General features: G+C 36.2%; 1 protein-coding gene across 1 annotated transcript in view; it reads left to right on the top strand.

Annotated features, from left to right (window-relative positions):
- LOC108587844 (uncharacterized) overlaps positions 1-18,950 on the top strand; it is an 84,191-nt gene that overhangs the window by 26,854 nt on the left and 38,387 nt on the right. Inside the window, exons 4-11 of the mRNA XM_078346864.1 lie at positions 7,999-8,058; positions 8,436-8,499; positions 8,897-8,956; positions 9,348-9,407; positions 9,799-9,858; positions 10,705-10,764; positions 11,159-11,206; positions 12,786-12,820. Of these exons, the coding sequence (XP_078202990.1) occupies positions 7,999-8,058; positions 8,436-8,499; positions 8,897-8,956; positions 9,348-9,407; positions 9,799-9,858; positions 10,705-10,764; positions 11,159-11,206; positions 12,786-12,820 (447 nt within the window). The remainder of the gene's footprint in view (positions 1-7,998; positions 8,059-8,435; positions 8,500-8,896; positions 8,957-9,347; positions 9,408-9,798; positions 9,859-10,704; positions 10,765-11,158; positions 11,207-12,785; positions 12,821-18,950) is intronic.

Here is an 18,950-nt window from a genome sequence, read left to right as displayed (position 1 = left end):
CTTCTTGGTTTCTATTGGGTAGATGGCAGGGATGTTGTTTAACATCCCACAGTGCATAGGACAGAGACCACAATGAATTATTTATCTAGCCTAAGATGGCAGTAGTGCTGCTGTTGAGAAACCTTGGCCTGTGCTCTACTGGGGCAACATTGAAGTGCCAACTCTCAGTGGGATAAGACAGTAAAAGTTTGTTTTTTACTCTTAGGAAGTCTGTTGTGGGTCTGGACAGCTCTCTAGGGCAGCTGCCTTTAGTGATCTAAGCTGCTTTGATTTTGGGGGTTGACCATCTTTTGAGGTCTCATTACTATGGCAGAGGAAGAGAGTGCCAGAGGGTCTCACAAATATAATTACTTGCATTGGCCTGCAAGCAAGGCTTGGCACTTCCAGTCATGATCTGTTGACCAGAACTAATCATGTGGTCCCACCTAAGTACTAAAGACAGGAAGTGTAAACTTCCTGTGTGCCTGAAAGGCAAGGGAACCAGGTATGGGCAAGTGTTAGAAGACCTACCTTGAATTTATATGTGCATATTTTAAGAAACACAGCAAGTAATGTGGATAATATGCCATATAGGTAAAGTATAATTGATGTTTAAAGTGACTCATTGCCATTATTCAGTATATGAAATATGATTTTTTAATAGTTGTATGGCAAATTGGTAGTCTTTATGGATATGTTAAATTCCAAGTGGATTTCAGGCAGTATAATTTTCTATACTCCTATAATCGTTTTATTTAAAAAAGTCATTGTTACCAGAGGCTTAAATAGCACAAACCTTTCTTTAACCTCTATCAACACCTTGTATACAACCATTTAATCTAGAGAGAGTATCTTCATCTCAGTAGATAAAGGAGGCTCAGAAAACGTGACAGTTTTAGACCTTCGTCCTACTAGGACTTTTAAAGCAAACATAATTGACGTGCAAATGAACAGTGTCCAGCAGATGGCAGCAGTGTACCACTTAGTACCTGACAGTTTTTAGGGGCTAACAATCTTGAGTTTATTGTTTAATCACAAAATAGCTATCTCTAAAAGAGTTCAGAATGCCTCTGGATTGACCTTTAGTCCTTAAGATCCATGAGTTTTCTCCTTGTTCAGTAGGTTTATGTATATGGTATGGGAAACAACAAAAACATGCATTCTGTGCTTTGGAGCAAGACAGTGTTTCTGATCTAAAGAGAAGACAAAGTCTGAGAACGGTTAGAGAATTGATGGCAAAAGCTGAGAACAGTGTGTTGAATTCTCCTACAGTGATATTGGAGTTACCATTTTTGCTTTGAAGTTCTGTGAATTTTTTGTTTTGTATAAATTTTAGGCTTATTTTGTTAGGTGTGTACCTGTTCAGGATTTTTGTGTTTTGTTTTTTTTTTTGGGGGGGGCGTGAATTGGACTTCCCATCATTATTTAGTGATCTTCTCTAATTGTGCTTTTTGTTTTCAGACTTCTTTTTTTCCAAATATTAATAAACCTTACCAGTTTTATTTATACTTTTCCCTTCTTTTACTATCAACCCTTTTACTTATAGCAAATAGTTTATTTTGTTAAGCTTTTCAATTTGTCTTTTTCTTTTAACTAGTGAGTTTAAGTTTTTAATTTTGCATTTCTTGATATACTTGGACTTTATTCTGCCATCTTATTATTTTTATTTAAATTGTTTTTCCCGCCCCCCCCACCAAAGTAGTTCAAAATAGTATCTCTAACTTAACCCAAAGACCTTTAGCATATTCTCACTTTTCTTGGTCTCTACAACACTGCTTCTTCCAGTCCAAGTCAAGATAAGGAGCTTTCACTAGATAGAATGTACATCAACTGTGTCACTTCTGACACAGCTTAGTTCCATCCACTATTTATTTCTGCTGACATTGTTTTTATATTAAGTCTTCCTTATTAAAAGAAACAGTGCCTTCCTGTTCCTTTCAGTCATTCTCTTACTCTGCAAGAACTTTATATAAATGAAACCATAAACATGTACTAGTTTTTGTCTGGCTTCTTTTCATTAATATTATGTATTTGTGAGTTATTGTTTCTTTATGCTTGTTGTATCATATTCCTTTGTGTGAAAATTCTACAACTTATCTTACTGTTCATGGGCATTTAGGTTGGTTCCAGTTTCTGGCTATTAGAGTATGCACTATTGTGAAGATTTTGATGTATGCTTTTATTGGTGAACATTTATTCATTTTTGTTGGAAAAAATGTGTAGGAGAGAGATTCCTACACATTTTATAGGGTTATAGGCTATGCTGATATATAAAGATGCTGTCAGTTTTTCAAAGTGATTGTGCCTGTTTACACTCTTCATTGGCAGTAAATGAATGTTCCAGAAATTTCACCTTCTTCTCTATACTTAGTGCTTTCTGCCTTTTTGCATTTTTGATATTCTGGAGTGGGTATAGTGGTATTGCATTGAGATTTTGTCTTGTATTTTTTGATAACTTCTCGCAGAGCACCTTGACATGTTTATTGGGCCATATGTCTTCTGTTTGGTTATTTGTATTTTTTCTTAATGATTTGTAAAAATTCTTGATATTTTTGGATATAAATCATATTTTGTGTCAATATGTAGATGTTTGTATACATGTGTGTATTTACATATTATATATGTAGATTATATTTTCTACTGAGAGTTGCTTTTGAAATCTTTTAATAGTGTCTATTGGTGATAGAACTTACCAATTTTGATATGGTCCAATTATATAGGTTTTCCCTTTATTACCAATTTTTTAAACTCTGAAGCTTTTTCACACCTTAATATCATGAATATATGTTTCAGTGTTTTACTATAAAAATGTAAAAGCTAGGTGCTGCTGTTACAGAAATGAAATCAGACATTATCTTTTTTCCAGTGTCTCACAAAAGCAGCCATTCCTGATTCAAAGGCCAGTCTCTTGACTCCAAGTGCTCACTTTTGCGAGCTTTGCTTAATGTGTATATCCCCCTATTCTCCAGGTCTTCTTTCTTTCTAGTTCTTCTTAGTATACACAACCTCTCAGGGCAATCACTTCCATACCCATGGCTTCAGTTGCTTTCTCTATTCGCTGAGGACAATAGAATTTTAAATTTAAAATATTAGTTTTATTTTTTGTAAGATCCCTCATTTGCTCTAACCATAGATTCAGAGTTGCTCCATGAAAGTAAGAAAAAATGGTGATATACTTAGCATGTAAATTTTAGGAAATTTCCCATTACTCTAAATGGTTTGATTTAGTATGTGTGTTATTTTTTAAAACATATGTTGGGATGTCACAAATGGACTTAGCCTACAGAGATTTATAATCAACTTTGACCAGAGAGTTCCATTTTAATGTGACACAGTGTAAAAAAGTGTCTTTTCCTCCTTATCTATTTCTCTTCCTACATTCTCTGCCAGGAGAAAGGTACAACTCTGTACCCGGTCTTCCCCAACAGAGCCCGAGCAGCCCTGTTTTTCCCTCTACTTTTCTGCTTTCACATCTCATGATTAAGTACTTCCTATTCTGTCTCCCCAATAATCACAAAATTTTTTCCCTCACTTTTGTCACTGCCACTGCCTTTTGCATCAGTCTTCCTTTAGGTAGTCTCTTAATTGGTCTGTTGCTTCCTTCAGTTTTTCCTTATTATACAGACCATTACACACACATCTGACAGAGACTCCTCACCTTTGTATGGTTCAATGACTCAATTTTTCAGAATAAAATTGAAACCACCGCAGTGTCAAATTTGGGGTCAGATAGAGGTGGGTTTGTATCTCAGATTCCTACACTGTCCAATAGTGTGATCTCAGAAAACTGAACTTCTTAAGCCTTTGTGTATCTGCCTACCCTCATTGAAATTTTGGACTGTTTCACACATACGGTGTCTGGCATGTAGAAGGGACTTCATCAATGTTGAGTGAAGAGGAGGCATTTTAAAATTTACATTTAAAAAATTATTATTTTTTAAATATGCCAGTCTATAATGTCACTTCCCTTCCAAGCTTGACTTCTACCTGTACTTTCTGATACGCTTTGGTCATGTCCCCACCCAAATCTCATCTTGCATTGTAATTTTTATAATCCCCGCATGTTGAGGGAGGGACTCAGTGGGAGGTAAGTGGATCATGGGGGCAGTTTCCCATATGCTGTTCTTGTGATAGTGAGTTTTCATGAATCTGATGGTTTTATATGTGTTTGACAGTTCCTCCTCCACATGCTTACACTCTTTGGCCTGCCGCCTTGTAACTGCTTCCCCTTCTGCTGTGATTTTAAGTTTCCTTAGGCCTCCACAGCAATGTGGAATGTGAGTCAATTAAACTTCTTTCATTTGCAAATTACCCAACCTCAAGTATTTCTTTATAGCAGGGTGAAAATGGAATAATGCACTTTCTGATAGTCACGCTTGAGGAATTGGGGAATTCATACTATCTGAGATCAAATAATGGCCCCAGCCTGGGCAGTCATGTGACCTTGGGGAGATAACTTACCTTCTCCATCTTAGTGTCTTCTCTAAAACTGGTGAGATTGTTTCTGAGGGCTCAATGAGCGTAGCCCACTTGGAACACCATCAGGCACATACTGCTTGCTAGGTGTTCAGTATTAATTTTTATTGAGTTAGGACGTTGGTAACCCACCTAATGGCTCTTGATTTTGTATAACAAAGTCATACTTAGAAGTTTGTTAGTAAAAGAGAGAAAATCTAAAAGTCCCTGCCATGGAAGGAAGAAACAGGAGAAAAGGAAGTTGGTAAGTTTCAGCACTTTAGAGCTTGGGGGGACAAGTTAGGTTTCTATTTTCTGGAGAAGGAGGTGGAGGCAGGATGGGTTCTAAGCTGTCATTCAAAACACACAGTCATAACTCCTTTGTGAGGGTAGAGCTAGGGCCCCAGGGATTGCTTTGGTGAAGTTTCAGACAAAAACTACCACTCATTGAAAGACAGGAGAGGAATATTTCAGGTTTATTTACATTGAGTCAACAAATGAAAGTTCAACTGGTTGCTAATGGGACCCACTCTGCTAACTGCCACTTTGTATAGAATTCCTAGAGGAAAATGGCTTCCAGTATTGAGCCACCCTGTTTTTAGGACTAAAAAGCTCAGGAAGCTGGTGGGTGATGAATGAAAACCTTAGTTCCACTGGCACTGAAGGAGGGGCCAGGAGAGCCCTGGGTGGGGCAGCCAGGGTGAGGTGGGGCAGACAGGGAGGGGTAGTAGCCAGGGTAAGGCATTGTGAGGTGTGGGGCAGGGCACTGTGAGTCACATGCCTGGGCTTCCACCTGGGCCAGTGGGCTTCAGTCTGTATTTGACTACAGAAGGAGTAGTAAGTAGCTCCTTTTGTACTCTTCAGGCAGTTGTATCACTCAGTGCTTGTTGGGTTCCCAACCTATTAAATTAGCCAGCTGTTTTTGACCCTCCCAGACAAGTCAACTTAGGAGAGGCAGCAGGGTGCGGGCCTCGGCCTGAGCCCCGGCTGGGGCCGGGCTGCCGGGTGGGCAGGTGAGCAGCGGGCAAGACCATCTCTGAAAGTGCAGCATAGCCTCGGCCTAGGGCAGCAGGAGTGCCTGGCCAACACTGTGAGCGGAGGCATAGGTGGCAGCAGACAGGAGTAGAGGTTCCCCATGGGGAACATACTGTGCTGCTGTGTGTGCCCCAAGTCAGACAATGATGAGGTGTCAGGGTGTCCTCCAGAGTGTAAAATCTGTGAAGCAACAGCTGAGGACACAGCAGCAGCACCCACTGCTGCTGCCATAGAACCTGCTGAGTTGACTGTTGAAGCTGGTGAGGACCTTCCTGTGCATGACATCTGTGATGGGGAGATGTCTGAAGGTAAGGAGGTGATGGTGCCATCTGCCCTGGCCACCCCTCTGGCTGCTCTTGTCTTCAAGGTCCCCTGGGGGCCATTCCCTACCCCAGGCTCCTTTTTGCCTGTAGCCAGCTTTTCCAGGGCTGGTCAGAAACAAAGGCTGGTTCTGCCTTGTGTTCCTTTTTCAACCACTTAGTCTTTCTCCACGGAGTCCAGTCAACTTTTCTCCTCCCCTCCCAAACACCCAGTTCTTGCCCCCTCATCTCATTTTCTCAGGCTGGCCTGGGACCATTTATGTCTCTGCTTGTCTGTAGCTCTGTTTATTATTCTGTGGGATTTTGTTTAGGCTTTTTTTTTTTTTAATATCTCTTCGTTTTGTCAATAAAAACTCAAATACCCCAACTTTCCAGTACCCATCTCATTCTTTTTTGTACCTATCCAGATGGTACCTAAGTGAAGGAACCAGGTAAGTGCCTAATTATTTCCTTCATTAAAGTAGCTAAATCTTAGGACAATTCATACTGAAATATTTGGCGATTTCTTCTTTGAAATCAGAATGAAGTTTGCCATGGGAGAGATGATAGGATATTCTTAATAGGTTGCTTTAAGTCACCTTGATAGGTGCTTATTTTTTTCTAACTGTAATTTGAATGCAAAAGGAAAGAAAATGGGAGGGTGCTTAAATAATCGTGAAAGGTATGAAAAGTCATGGCCAGGGCTGCAGAAAAATGGGTTTTTGTTTTCCTCCAAAGGAATTTACCTATGAGGCTCTGATGACGTTAAAATTCTTACTTTAACACAAAATGTGTCTCTAGATTTATTCTGGTGATTTAACAGACTATTTACCTTCTTGTTCTAGAAGAGAGGTAGGGATGGTTCGTGGTCAAAACTTTCAAAAGACATGAAACGTCAATGTAGACTTTTAACATGTAACATAAAGATTGAAGGTTAAAACTGGAAGAGTGTTTGCTGCCATGGCTCCCCCTTTCTCCTTCCTCCACCTGACAATAGAATCTTGTTCAAAGATAAGAAAGTAAAGCATAAGAAGCTGGAAGCCATCTTTCTCAGCAAACTAACACAGGAACAAAAACTAAACTTCACATATTCTCTCTCGTAAGTGGTAGTTGAATAATGAGAACACATGGACACAGGGAGGAGAACACACACTGGGGCATTCGTTGTTGGGTGGGGTGTAAGGGGACGGCAAACAGGACAAATACCTAATGCATGTGGGGTTTAAAACCTCAATGATGCGTTTATAGATGCAGCAAACCACCAGGGCACATGTGTACGTATGTAACAAAGCTACACATTCTGCACATGTATCTCAGAACTTAAAGTAAAAAAAAAAAAAAAAATGCAACAAAACAAAAAACCAACATTGGTTTGGCTCTTAGTTTTTTCCAGAGGTAGAATAATTAACATTCATGATGAATGTGACATTGTAACTTGGAGTACCATACTCACCTTTCAAGATGTTTAAGAATTTTGAATAAACAAATATGTGAATTGATTATACCTTTATACACAAAATGTGTAAGTACTTGTGTAAACTTATACTCTGGTTGCTGGTGTAAGGAAAGCCTGTGAGTGGTGTTTATAGATGGGTGGTGTTGGATTAGTGAACAAAAAAGGCTCTTTATTGCTATTCTTTAGGATTACAATACAGTTTATGTATGTCTCTTGGCCCCTTCCAATACAAAGAAGACTTGTGTATGTTCTTCCTCTTTATTCCTAATGAAGAAATGAAGACAGAGATCTCACATGACTATGGAAGACAGCTGCTCAACAGAGCTAATATTCTGTGTCTTCAGAATGTCGTGGAAGTGACAAATATGCTGAATTTACTTTTTAAAAAATTTTTAAACTCCAGAATACATCTTATACTTTGTCTATAAAATAGGCCTTGCTTTTAAAATGTATTGCCATCTTGATTTATTTTATGCAAAGTTGATTTTACACAACTCAAAGGGAACATTTACTTTTTTCTATTTTTTAAATAAAAAAGAGTCTCACTATGTTACTCTGGCCTAAATTCCAGACTTGGGTTTGAGGGATTTTCTTTTCTTATCCTCCTGAGTATCTGGGAATACAGGCGTGTGCCACCTTATCTGCCCTCATCTTATTTCTATACATTCAATGGATAAGAATAAAAGTAGGGGTATTAAAATGGCCTCCTTATAGAATAAATGAGTTGATAAATTGTTATAATGATCACATCTTTTTTCTTTTCTCTCTGTATAGGTAGGGCTTTGGAATCCGATCCTTCTGATCATCGAGAAGCAAAGAAATCTCAAGCAGTTGGTGAGACAACATTGTTTTTTTCCACCAGGAGAAAGAAAACTCTTGTTTGATGAGGTGTATAATAGAAAGTGTTTAGCAGAACTCATTGGTTTAAATTTTTAAAATTTTCACTTATTCACTTGTGTTATTTTAACATGTAATATACTTTACTTGTTAGTGAAAACATGTCAACTTTTTGTTTACATTTTTCCATCTTCTTATCAACACAATTTGTCATGTAGTGGAGGAGTCTTAGATTTATCTTTATGTTTAATTCTTTGTCCCTTTTCCCAATGGATAAGAATAAAAGTAGAGATAGTGAGATGGCTTCCTTGTTGAATAAATGAGTTGATAAATTGTTAGAAGTCATTACATATTTTTCTTTTCTCTCTGTATAGATAGATAGGGCTTTGGAGTCCAACCCTTCTGATCATCCAGAATCAAAGAAATATCCAGCAGATGGTGAGACAACATTGTTTTTTTCTACCAAGAAGAAGAGTGAAAAACTCTTGTTTGATGAGGTGTATAATAGAAAGTGTTTAGCAGAACTCATATTGGTGTAAATTTTTAAAATTTTGACATACTCACTTGTGTTATTTTAACATGTGATATACTTTTTTTTAGTTTTTATGTTAGTGAAAATATGTCCACTTTTTGTTTATACATTTTCCCATCTTTTTATCAACACAATTTGTCATGTAATGGAAGAGTTTTAGATTTATCTTTATGTTTAATTCTTTGTCCCTTTTCCCAATGGATAAGAATAAAAGTAGAGGTAGTGAGATGGCTTCCATGTCCAATAAATGAGTTGATCAATTGTTATAAATGCTTACATATTTTTTCTTTTCTCTCTGTATAGATGGGGCTTTGGTGTTTGACCCTTCTGATCATCCAGACACAAAGAAATCTCAAGCAGTTGGTGAGCCAACAGTGTTTTTTTCCACCAAGAAAAACAGTGAAAACTCTTGTTTGATGAGGTGTATAATAGAAAGAGTTTAGCAGAACTCATATTGGTTTAAATTTTTAAATTTTTCACATATTCACTTGTGTTATGTTAACATGTGATATACTTTACTTATGTTAGTGAAAACATGTCCACTTTTTGTTTATACATTTTCCCATCTTTTTATCAACACAATTTGTCATGTAGTGGAGGAGTCTTAGATTTATCTTTATGTTTAATTCTTTGTCTTTTTTCCCAATAGATAAGAATAAAGTAGGTGTAGAAATGGCTTCCTTGTCGAATAAGTGAGTTGATAAATTGTTATAAGTGATTACATACTTTTTCCTTTCTCTTTGTACATGTATAGATAGAGCTTTGGAGTCCGACCCTTCTGATGATCCAGAAGGAAAGAAATATCCAGCAGATGGTGAGACAACATTGTTTTTTTCTACCAAGAAGAAGAGTGAAAACTCTTGTTTGATGAGGTGTATAATAGAAGGTGTTTAGCAGAACTCATATTGATTTAAATTTTTAAAATTTTTCACATAATTCACTTGTGTTATTTTAACCTGATATACCTTACTTGTTATGTTAGTGAAACCATGTCAACTTATTGTTCATAGATTTTCCCATCTTTTTATCAACACAATTTGTCATGTAGTGGAGGAGTCTTAGATTTATCTTTATGTTTCTTTGTCCCTTTTCCAAATGGATAAGAATAAAAGTAGGTGTAGAAATGGCTTCCTTGTCGAATAAGTGAGTTGATAAATTGTTATAAGTGATTACATACTTTTTTCTTTGTCTCCATACATGTATAGATAGAGCTTTGGAGTCCGATTCTTCTGATGATCCAGAAGGAAAGAAATATCCAGCAGATGGTGAGACAACATTGTTTTTTTCTACCAAGAAGAGTGAAAACTTTTGTTAGATGAGATGTATAATAGAAGGTGTTTAGCAGAACTCATATTGGTTTAAATTTTTAAAATTTTTCACATATTCACTTGTGTTATTTTAATGTGATATACTTTACTTGTTATGTTAGTGAAACCATGTCAGCTTATTGTTCATAGATTTTCCCATCTTTTTATCAACACAATTTGTCATGTAGTGGAGGAGTCTTAGATTTATCTTTATGTTTAATTCTTTGTCCCTTTTCCCAATGGATAAGAATAAAAGTAGGTGTAGAAATGGCTTCCTTGTCGAATAAGTGAGTTGATAAATTGTTATAAGTGATTAGATACTTATTCCTCTCTCCCCATACATGTATAGATAGAGCTTTTGAGTTTGACCCTTCTGATGATCCAGAAGGAAATATCCAGCAGATGGTGAGACAACATTGTTTTTTTCTACCAGGAAGAAGAGTGAAAACTCTTGTTTGATGAGGTGTATAATAGAAGGTGTTTAGCAGAACTCATATATTTAAAGTTTAAATTTAAAAAGTTTTTCACATAATCACTTGTGTTATTTTAACGTGATATACTTTACTTGTTATGTTAGTGAAACCATGTCAACTTATTGTTCATAGATTTTCCCATCTTTTTATCAACACAATTTTTCATGAAGTGGAGGAGTCTTAGATTTATCTTTATGTTTTATTCTTTGTCCCTTTTTTCAGTGGATAAAAATAAAAGTACGTGTAGAAATGGCTTCCTTGTCGAATAAGTGAGTTGATAAATTGTTATAAGTGATTACATACTTTTTCCTTTCTCTCTGTGTATGTATAGATAGAGCTTTGGAGTCCGACCCTTCTGATGATCCAGAAGGAAAGAAATATCCAGCAGATGGTGAGACAGCATTGTTTTTTTCCACTAGGAAAAAGAGTGAGAACTCTTGTTTGATGAGGTGTATAATAGAAAGTGTTTAGGAAAACTCATATTTGTTTAAATTTCTAAAATTTTTACATATTCACTTGTTTTTTGTAACATGTGATATACTTTGCTTGTTACCATGTTAGTGAAAACATGTCAACTTCTTGTTCATTGATTTTTCCATCTTTTTATCGACACAATTTGTCATGTAGTGGAGGAGTCTTGGATTTATCTTTATGTTTAATTCTTTGTCCCTTTTCCCAATGGATAAGAATAAAAGTAGAGGTAGTGAGATGGCTTCCTTTTTGAATAAATGAGGTGATAAATTATTATAAGTGATTATTTATTTTTTCTTTTTTTTTCTTTACAGATAGGGCTTTGGAGTCCAACCCTTCTGAAACAAGGAAATCCCAAACAGGTAGTGAGACAACATTGTTTTTTCTGCCAAGACAAATAGTGAAAAATCCTGTTTGATCAGATGTATTATAAAAACTTTTTAGAAAAACTCATATTATCCGACATAATCGGAGGTCTTTTCTCCTTCCTGGATTTTCCCTCTGGGGTCTTACTTTCACACACTCTCTCGTGGAAGCTTTCTCTCTTCTCTGTTTCTCTCTCTCTCTGTCTCTCTCTCTCAATAAAACATTTTGTTTAAATAAACAAAAAGAAAAACTCATTTTGGTTTAATACCAAAATGAGAATTTGCTTTTTACCATGGGAATGGCACCAAGCCATTTATTAGGAATGCTCCACTGTTATCCAAACACTTCTCACTAGGCCTTGTCCTCAGCATTAAGGGTCCCATTTTAACATGAGATTTGGAGAGGGAGACATATCCAAACCATATCAGAGGTGTATTTTCCACTTACTTTCAGAGGCATGGGCTTATCACACCTGGAGAGCATGAAAGCAGAAAAAAGAAAAGCTATTCCATGTCCCTCACACTTCAGTGATGGGAATGTTTTCCTACAAGGCCCTTCCAGCATTTAAGGTGGAGGCAGTATAAGAAACAAAGCAAGGCCCAAATCCCTCTTGAAGCTCTTATGATTCTGCCTTTTTTTTTTTTTTTTTTTTTTTTTGCTGCAGACACCATATCCAAATTTGTTTACTTTTTTTAACATTTAAATTTGGCAGGGTGTCGTGGCTCATGCCTGTAATCCCAGCACTTTGGCAGGTGGAGGTGGATGGATCATGTGGTCAGGAGTTCAATACCAGCCTGACAAAAATGCTGAAACCTTGTTTCTACTAAAACAAAAACTAGCTGGGCATGGTATTGTGCGCCTCTAATCCCAGTTACTCAGAGGCTGAGGCAGGAGAATCGTTTGTACCCTGAAGGCGGAGGTTTCAGTAAGCCAAGGTCATACCATTTTACTCTAGCCTGGGTGACAGAGGGAGACTCCTTTATATCAAAAAAAAAAAACAACGAACAAAAGATTAAATTTAAGATTGGTTACTTTTCAGTTGTATAAAGACCCCGTTTTTGTCTGTTCGTTTGTTTGTTTTTGTAGCGACATATTAGTAGATGACCACTAATTGTGGTTGGAGAGGCTTACAGGGATTCTGATGCATCTAGAGATAGGTGCCTGGCCAGCAAGTAGTTCTTAGAGCTTTTAGCTCTTAGATTCTGGTAATTAAGCTATATGTAAATCCAGAATGGGAGAATACTAATGGATCATGGCTCATATATGCAACAATTAAATTTTTTAGTTAGCTAAATTTTTTATCTGGCCTAATTTTTGTGCCTTTTTTTACATGAGCATTATTTCACTCATATGTAACAAAACAGAAAGTAAACCAGGTCAAAACATAAATCTGAGTTTTTGTATTTTACTTTATGAGATTTATCATGCCAGAAAATTTAAATGATAAATTGTTGAAATTAATTTTTTTAAATGGAATTTTCTCTGATTGTACATAGGAGTAGTCAGTAAGATTTTCACAACTACTTTTATTTTATATTATTTGTGTCAGAAGTGACCTTTTTTTTTTATTCTTAGCACAAGAAATAGGAGAAAACAGCTGTAGAAACCATGTAAGTAAACAGTCAAAAAGTTGAGGAATTGATAGTTTGATGTAAAAGTATGTCTGTTTTGATTACTTTTTATTATAATGGGGACCCAGTGGTGATAGAGTGGACCTCGTTTCATGGATTTTCTGAATCTCTTCTACATTCCTATCAAATTTATCCCAAAAAGTCTTCAGCTTAGTGTACCCACCTTTTAAGGATTTCTAACACTTAACTTAAATTTCAATACTTGGTTGTGGTATACAAATCTGCTTTAAATATTTAATCTTATTTTTAATGAAACAACAAAAAGAGCTAAGTTAATTGTCAGTATGGTGTATTGACCCTCTGTCACAGCAGGTGAAAGCTTATCTTTTTTGCTAACCATGACCTTATTTTTCTCCCTCTGTTTCTTTCTATTGTAGCACACTTTTTAATTCAATCAGTAATATTGACATGATTATGACTATCCAAATATTCACTGCTGAGTTATATGTTGTTTTCACTGTGTCTCTTCATTACATATTCCTTCATCCTTTCTCTGAAACAGTTCTGAAATCTGAGCACTTCTGCACTTCTTCTGGATCATCTTTTTTTCCTGACCTCTGCTGGTTTATCCAGCCAAATGCAATACGTAGCCTCTGGATGGTCTGTCACTTTATTGAAAAATAATAATTGTTAAATTATATTTTACATATAATTTACATTTTACATCCTTTATTTTTTAGCATGAAGCTGATTTTCTGACTATATTCATTTGCCTGTTTTCTAACAGCTGATTCCCCTCACACACATTCAAGTGTTGTAGCATTTATCACATGCCTTTCAAAGATATTTTCCATCTGCTAAAACATATCTGTTCCTCTTTGTTTTTGGTGGGTGGTGGGCAACCTTTCTTTGGCCTTTTGTCATCCTAGTTTAGTATAGAGTGGCTTTACCTAGATATACTTGATGTTTTAGTCTATCTGTGTTATCTTTTTAAAGTCTTTTGGGAATCTCACATAACTGCCTTTTTGTGTGGGATCACGTGAGTCCTAGATTCTGTGTTTTTTTTCTGTCTTGTTATCCTCTCTAGTTGTACTTAAGCACACGTTCCTGGGCAGAGATGTTTAGAAATCTGACCAGTCTTAAAATTCTTCTTCCTTGATAGAGAGTAAACTTCTAGGTTGAATCTAAATTTTATGGTTCTGAAGATATTCTGCAATTGTGCTCTTATCACCCTGTTTTCTTGAATCTATTGCCATTGTGTAACACGTTATTTATAACCACGTTTTTATGTGTTTTTGGAAGCTTTTTTGGAGCTTTTCTATCTCTGAGATTCTGAAATTTCATAATAACAGCGTGGCGGGGGATCTTTTCATTTTACTGAGGCTACTAAGTCTGCAGAGTCTCTGTTTTTGAGAATGTTTTTTATTTGCTCTGTTCCTTTTTTCTGATAGTCATGTTACTCAGGCGCTACACTGCTTAGACCAGTAGACCTGCTTTCGTTTCCAATTTTTTCCCTTCAATTTTTTATATATATATTTTTGGAGAGTTTTAACATTTTTTAAAAAGTTTTTCTTCTGATTTTGACTGGTCCCATGAATTTTGTGTGTTGTTTCAGTCTCTCTTGTTGGAGGCTTTACTCCAATGTGTGGTGGTTTCTGGCTTGCTTACTTGATTTGGAAGCAGGACTTCTGTTAACTGATGGCACTCAGTGTGAGGTTGTGGAAGCAACTAGCTTTTCATTTGGGAGACCTCAGTGTATTACCTGGGGATCTTTATTCAAGACAGTTTAGTTTCTTGGGAATATTTTTTTAAGTTTCTGCCTGACTACTTGCTTTCCAAAAGCAGAGTTAGGGAAGCAAGTTGGAGTTCCATTTTTGGTTTATAGTTTTCTTTATATCTCAGGTTTAATCTTTGGTAGTTGGGAGCCAGAAATTCTCAGGTTTGGTATATCCAGGGAGCACACATCTAAGTTTCTTATCAGATGGGAGAACAGGTGGATGTGAGTCTCTAACCACAGATTTTCAACTGACCTTGGTGGCTTTGTTTTACATTTTGCACTACTTTTTAAAGTGCTGTTTGCCTCTAAGTTCACAGCCCACCTTTAGTTCTACAAGACAGACTGCTTGCTTCTGTTGCAGTCACTTTCTCTTTTTTTTTTTTTTTTTTGAGACAGTCTTGGTTTGTCACCTGGGCTGGAGTGCAGTGGTGACATCTCAGCTCACTGCAACCTTTGCCTCCTTGGTTCAAGCAATTCTCTGCTCAGCCTCCTGAGTAGCTGGGATTGTAGGCAACTGCCATCACAGCCAGCTGATTTTTGTATTTTTAGTAGAGATGGGGTTTCACCATCTTGGCCTGGCTGTTCTTGAATTCCATGGCCTCCCAAAGTGGTAGGATTATAGGTGTGAACCTCCTTGCCCGGCCTCCAGTTACTTTCTTGAGGCATCATAGTTGTGCTTCTGTGTTATTTACCACTCTTTTATCTACTTTTTATGTCTCAGCATTTATTAAAAATTATCTCTTTTCAACCTTCTCTCTTCACCTTTATCTTGTGACTAATGAGATGTCTAGAGGGAGAAGAAATAAGTTTGTGATCAATCTATTATATTTAATCCAAATTTAGGACCTATATTAAAGCGCAAATCAAAGTTTAATTTTAATATCATTAATGATATTAACCCAATTTTTTAGTGATGTATCTATAATAAGCTTGTTACAGTTGTCTTCTAAGGCCTTGTTTGTTATTTTCATTCAAACTTCATATGCTGTCATATTATCTTATTACTTCATAACATAGATGGAGCTCTTTTCATGAATGCTCACAGTGTTACAAATATTTAAGTTAATTAAGATACATTTATTTTTAGCCTGGTCAACAAAGCAAGACCTCATCTCTACAAAATGGTGAACTAACAAATTAGCCAGGCATAGTGGCATATGCCTTTAGTTTTACCTACTCAGGCAGCTGAGGCAGAGGATTGCTTGAGCACAGGAGTTTGAGGCTGCAGTTAACCATCATTGCACCACTGCCCTCCAGCCTGAGTGACAAAGTCAGACCTTGTCTCAGAAAAAGGAAAAAAGTTATTAATAGTTTAAAGACATGCCTAAAATTTGTCCTGCGAAAAAGGAGAGAGAAAAGCATAAACTTTAGTTTTTATTTTATTTTATTTTATTTATGTTTGCTGAGAAGATTGCTGTAGTTTATTTATTTTTTATTTCGGTTAGTTTTGGGGGGAACAGGTGGTATTTGGTTACATGAGTAAGTTCTTTAGTGATGATATGTGAGATTTTGGTGCACCCATCACCTGATCAGTGTCCACTAAACCTGATTTGTAGTCTTTTATTCCTCACCCTTTTCTCACACTTTCCCCTGAGTTTCCAGAGTTTGTTGTATTATTCTTATGCCTTTGCATTTTCGTAGCTTAGCTCCCATGTATGAAAGAGAATATACAATGTTTAGTTTTCCATGCCTGAGTTACTTCACTTAGAATAATAATCTCCAATTCCATTGAGGTTCCTGGGAATGCCATTAATTTATTCCTTATTGTAACTGAGTGGTATTCTATCATATATATAATACGTATATAAAATATATGCACTTATGTCACATTTTTTTATCCCTTCATTGACTTTTGGGCATTTGGGCTTGTTGCGTATTTCTGTAATTGAAATTTGTAAATTGTAATTTGTTTGAGTTCCTTGTATATTCTGGATAATAGCCCTTTGTCAGATATATAAGAGTGTGAAGACTTTCTCCCACTCTGTGGGTTGTCTGTTTACTCTGCCGATCGTTCCTTTCCCTGTGCAGAAGCTCTTCAGTTAAGTCTTACCTGTTTGTTTTTGTTGCATTTGCTTTTGCGTTCTTGGTCGTGAAGTCTTTGCCTAAGCCAGTGTCTAGAAGGGTTTTTACAAGGTTGTCTTCTAGAATTTTTATGGTTTCAGGCATAGATTTATGTGCTTGATTTATCTTGAGTTGATTTTTGTGTATGGTGATAGTTGAGGATCCAGTTTCATTTTCCTGCATATGGCTTGCCAATTATCCCAGCATAATTTGTTGAATAGGGTTTGCTTTCTTCACTTTATATTTGAGTTGGCTTTGTTGAAGATCATTTGGCTATAAATTTTTGGGTATATTTCTGGGTTCTTTCTTCTGTTCCATTGGTGTATGTGCCTGTGTTTATAACAGTTTCGTGCTGTTTTAGTAACTACGGCTTTATAGTATAGTTTGAAATTAGGGAATGTGATTGATGCCTCCAGATTTGTTGTTTTTGCTTAATTTTGATTTTGCTATGTGAAGTCTTGTTTGGTCCCATATCACTTTTAGTATTTTTTTCTACTTCTGTGAAGAAGGATTATGGTATTTTGATGGACATTTCATTGAATTTGTAGATTGCTTTTGGGAATATGCTCATTTTTACAATATTCATACAATTCATTCATGAGCAAAAGATGTCTTTCCTTTTGTTTGTGTCCATCATTTCATTCAGCAATGTTTTGTCCTTCCCAACTGCATATTAAAAAGATCACCGTGATGAAATGGGTTTCATACCAGGGATCCAGGGATAGTTGAACATAACACAGGTCAATAAATGTGACACACCACATAAACAGAATTCGAAAAAAAAACACATGATCATCTCAATAGACACAGAAAAAGCATTTGACAAAATCCAGCATTTTTTAATGATGAAAACCCTCAGCAAAATTGGCATACAAAGGTCATACCCCAATGTAATAAAAGCCATCTATGACAAACCCACAGCCAACATAATTCTGAAGAGGGAAAAGTTAAAAGCATTCCCCTTGAGAACTGGAACAAGACAAGGATGCCCCAGTCTCATCACTTATATTCAGCATAGTACTGGAAGACCTAGCCAGAGCAATCACACAAGAGAAAGAAATAAAGGGCATCCAGATCAGTAAATAGGAATTCAAACTGTCACTGTTTGCTGCTGATATGATTTTATACTTAGAAATCCCTAAAGACTCTCCGAGAAAACTCCAAGAAACTGATAAATGAATTTAGCAAGGTTTCAGGAGACAAAATTAGCGTACACAAATCAGTAACTCTGTTATACCCTAACCGCGAATGCTGAGGGTATAACAGAGTTATAAAAAACTCAGCCTTTTTTATAATAGTTGAAAAAATAAAATAACATACTTAGGAATAGACTTAACCAAGGAAGTGAAAGACCTCTACATGGACCTTTGATGGTAAGCCTTTGGTTTTGACTTACTAAATTACTAGGTGTAATTATTTTCTAGTTTTTGTTGTTAACCTACTATGTAACCCCTTACACTTCTTGTTAAAGATCATAAAATTTCACACTCTTTATTCATGCTGACTGCAGTTAGATGATTTGTTGTTGTTGTTGTTTTTTTTTTTTTTTTTTTTTTGGTTCACTACCTTAAATAATACCTATAAACAGTAAACCATTAGGAGTGTTTTTGGTGTAATTAAGTTTAGTAAGACTTATTTTCCAAATTATAACTGAATTAATTTATTAAATACTTGTTTAAGTTTTTGATTTATTCAAAATTCTGTGCTCAGCAGCTGGAGATAGAAAGAGTAAGAGCCCTCCCTTATTCTTATGGAGAGGCATACTTTCTCATGAGGGAAATACTCAGCAAGAATTAGTATCTTGTAACCAGTGGTGAAATTGATCAATTAGTGTATAAAAAAACAAAAACAAAACTTTTTGTGTGTGTGGTTGCTGGCAGAAAGATCCAAGAAGGTAGATGGAATCAAGCTTCCTGAAACAAGGAGAGAGAAAAACAGTCTTCTAGGCAGAGAGCAAGGGTATAGCAGGAAAATGCCTAGGTGCAGGTCAGATGATTTATAGAATGAAATCAATCAACTTTTGAAATGAATGGCAAGTATTCTCTGAGAGTTTCATTTGAGTCATGTCTTGGCAGTCTTATTTAAACATGAAATGAAAGTTAAATTTTTTAAGTTGTTATTTGTTTTCAGGGTGTGAGAGAATATTTAAGTGATAATTTTTTTATCCTCCACATAAGAAAATAGGACTAGAGAAACCTATGGCTCCCTCACTTGGTAGTGGCCTAGCAACCCTGGCACACAGAACCTCTGAATGTGAAACACCTGTTTTGTCACCGTATTGCCTGAAATAATACATGTAGGATTAGTAAGTTTGTAAATACATTAGTCTTG

This window comes from Callithrix jacchus, chromosome 12 (assembly GCF_049354715.1).
Source record: "Callithrix jacchus isolate 240 chromosome 12, calJac240_pri, whole genome shotgun sequence".
NCBI lineage: Eukaryota > Metazoa > Chordata > Mammalia > Primates > Cebidae > Callithrix > Callithrix jacchus.
This window is presented reverse-complemented; position numbering and strand designations above follow the sequence as displayed.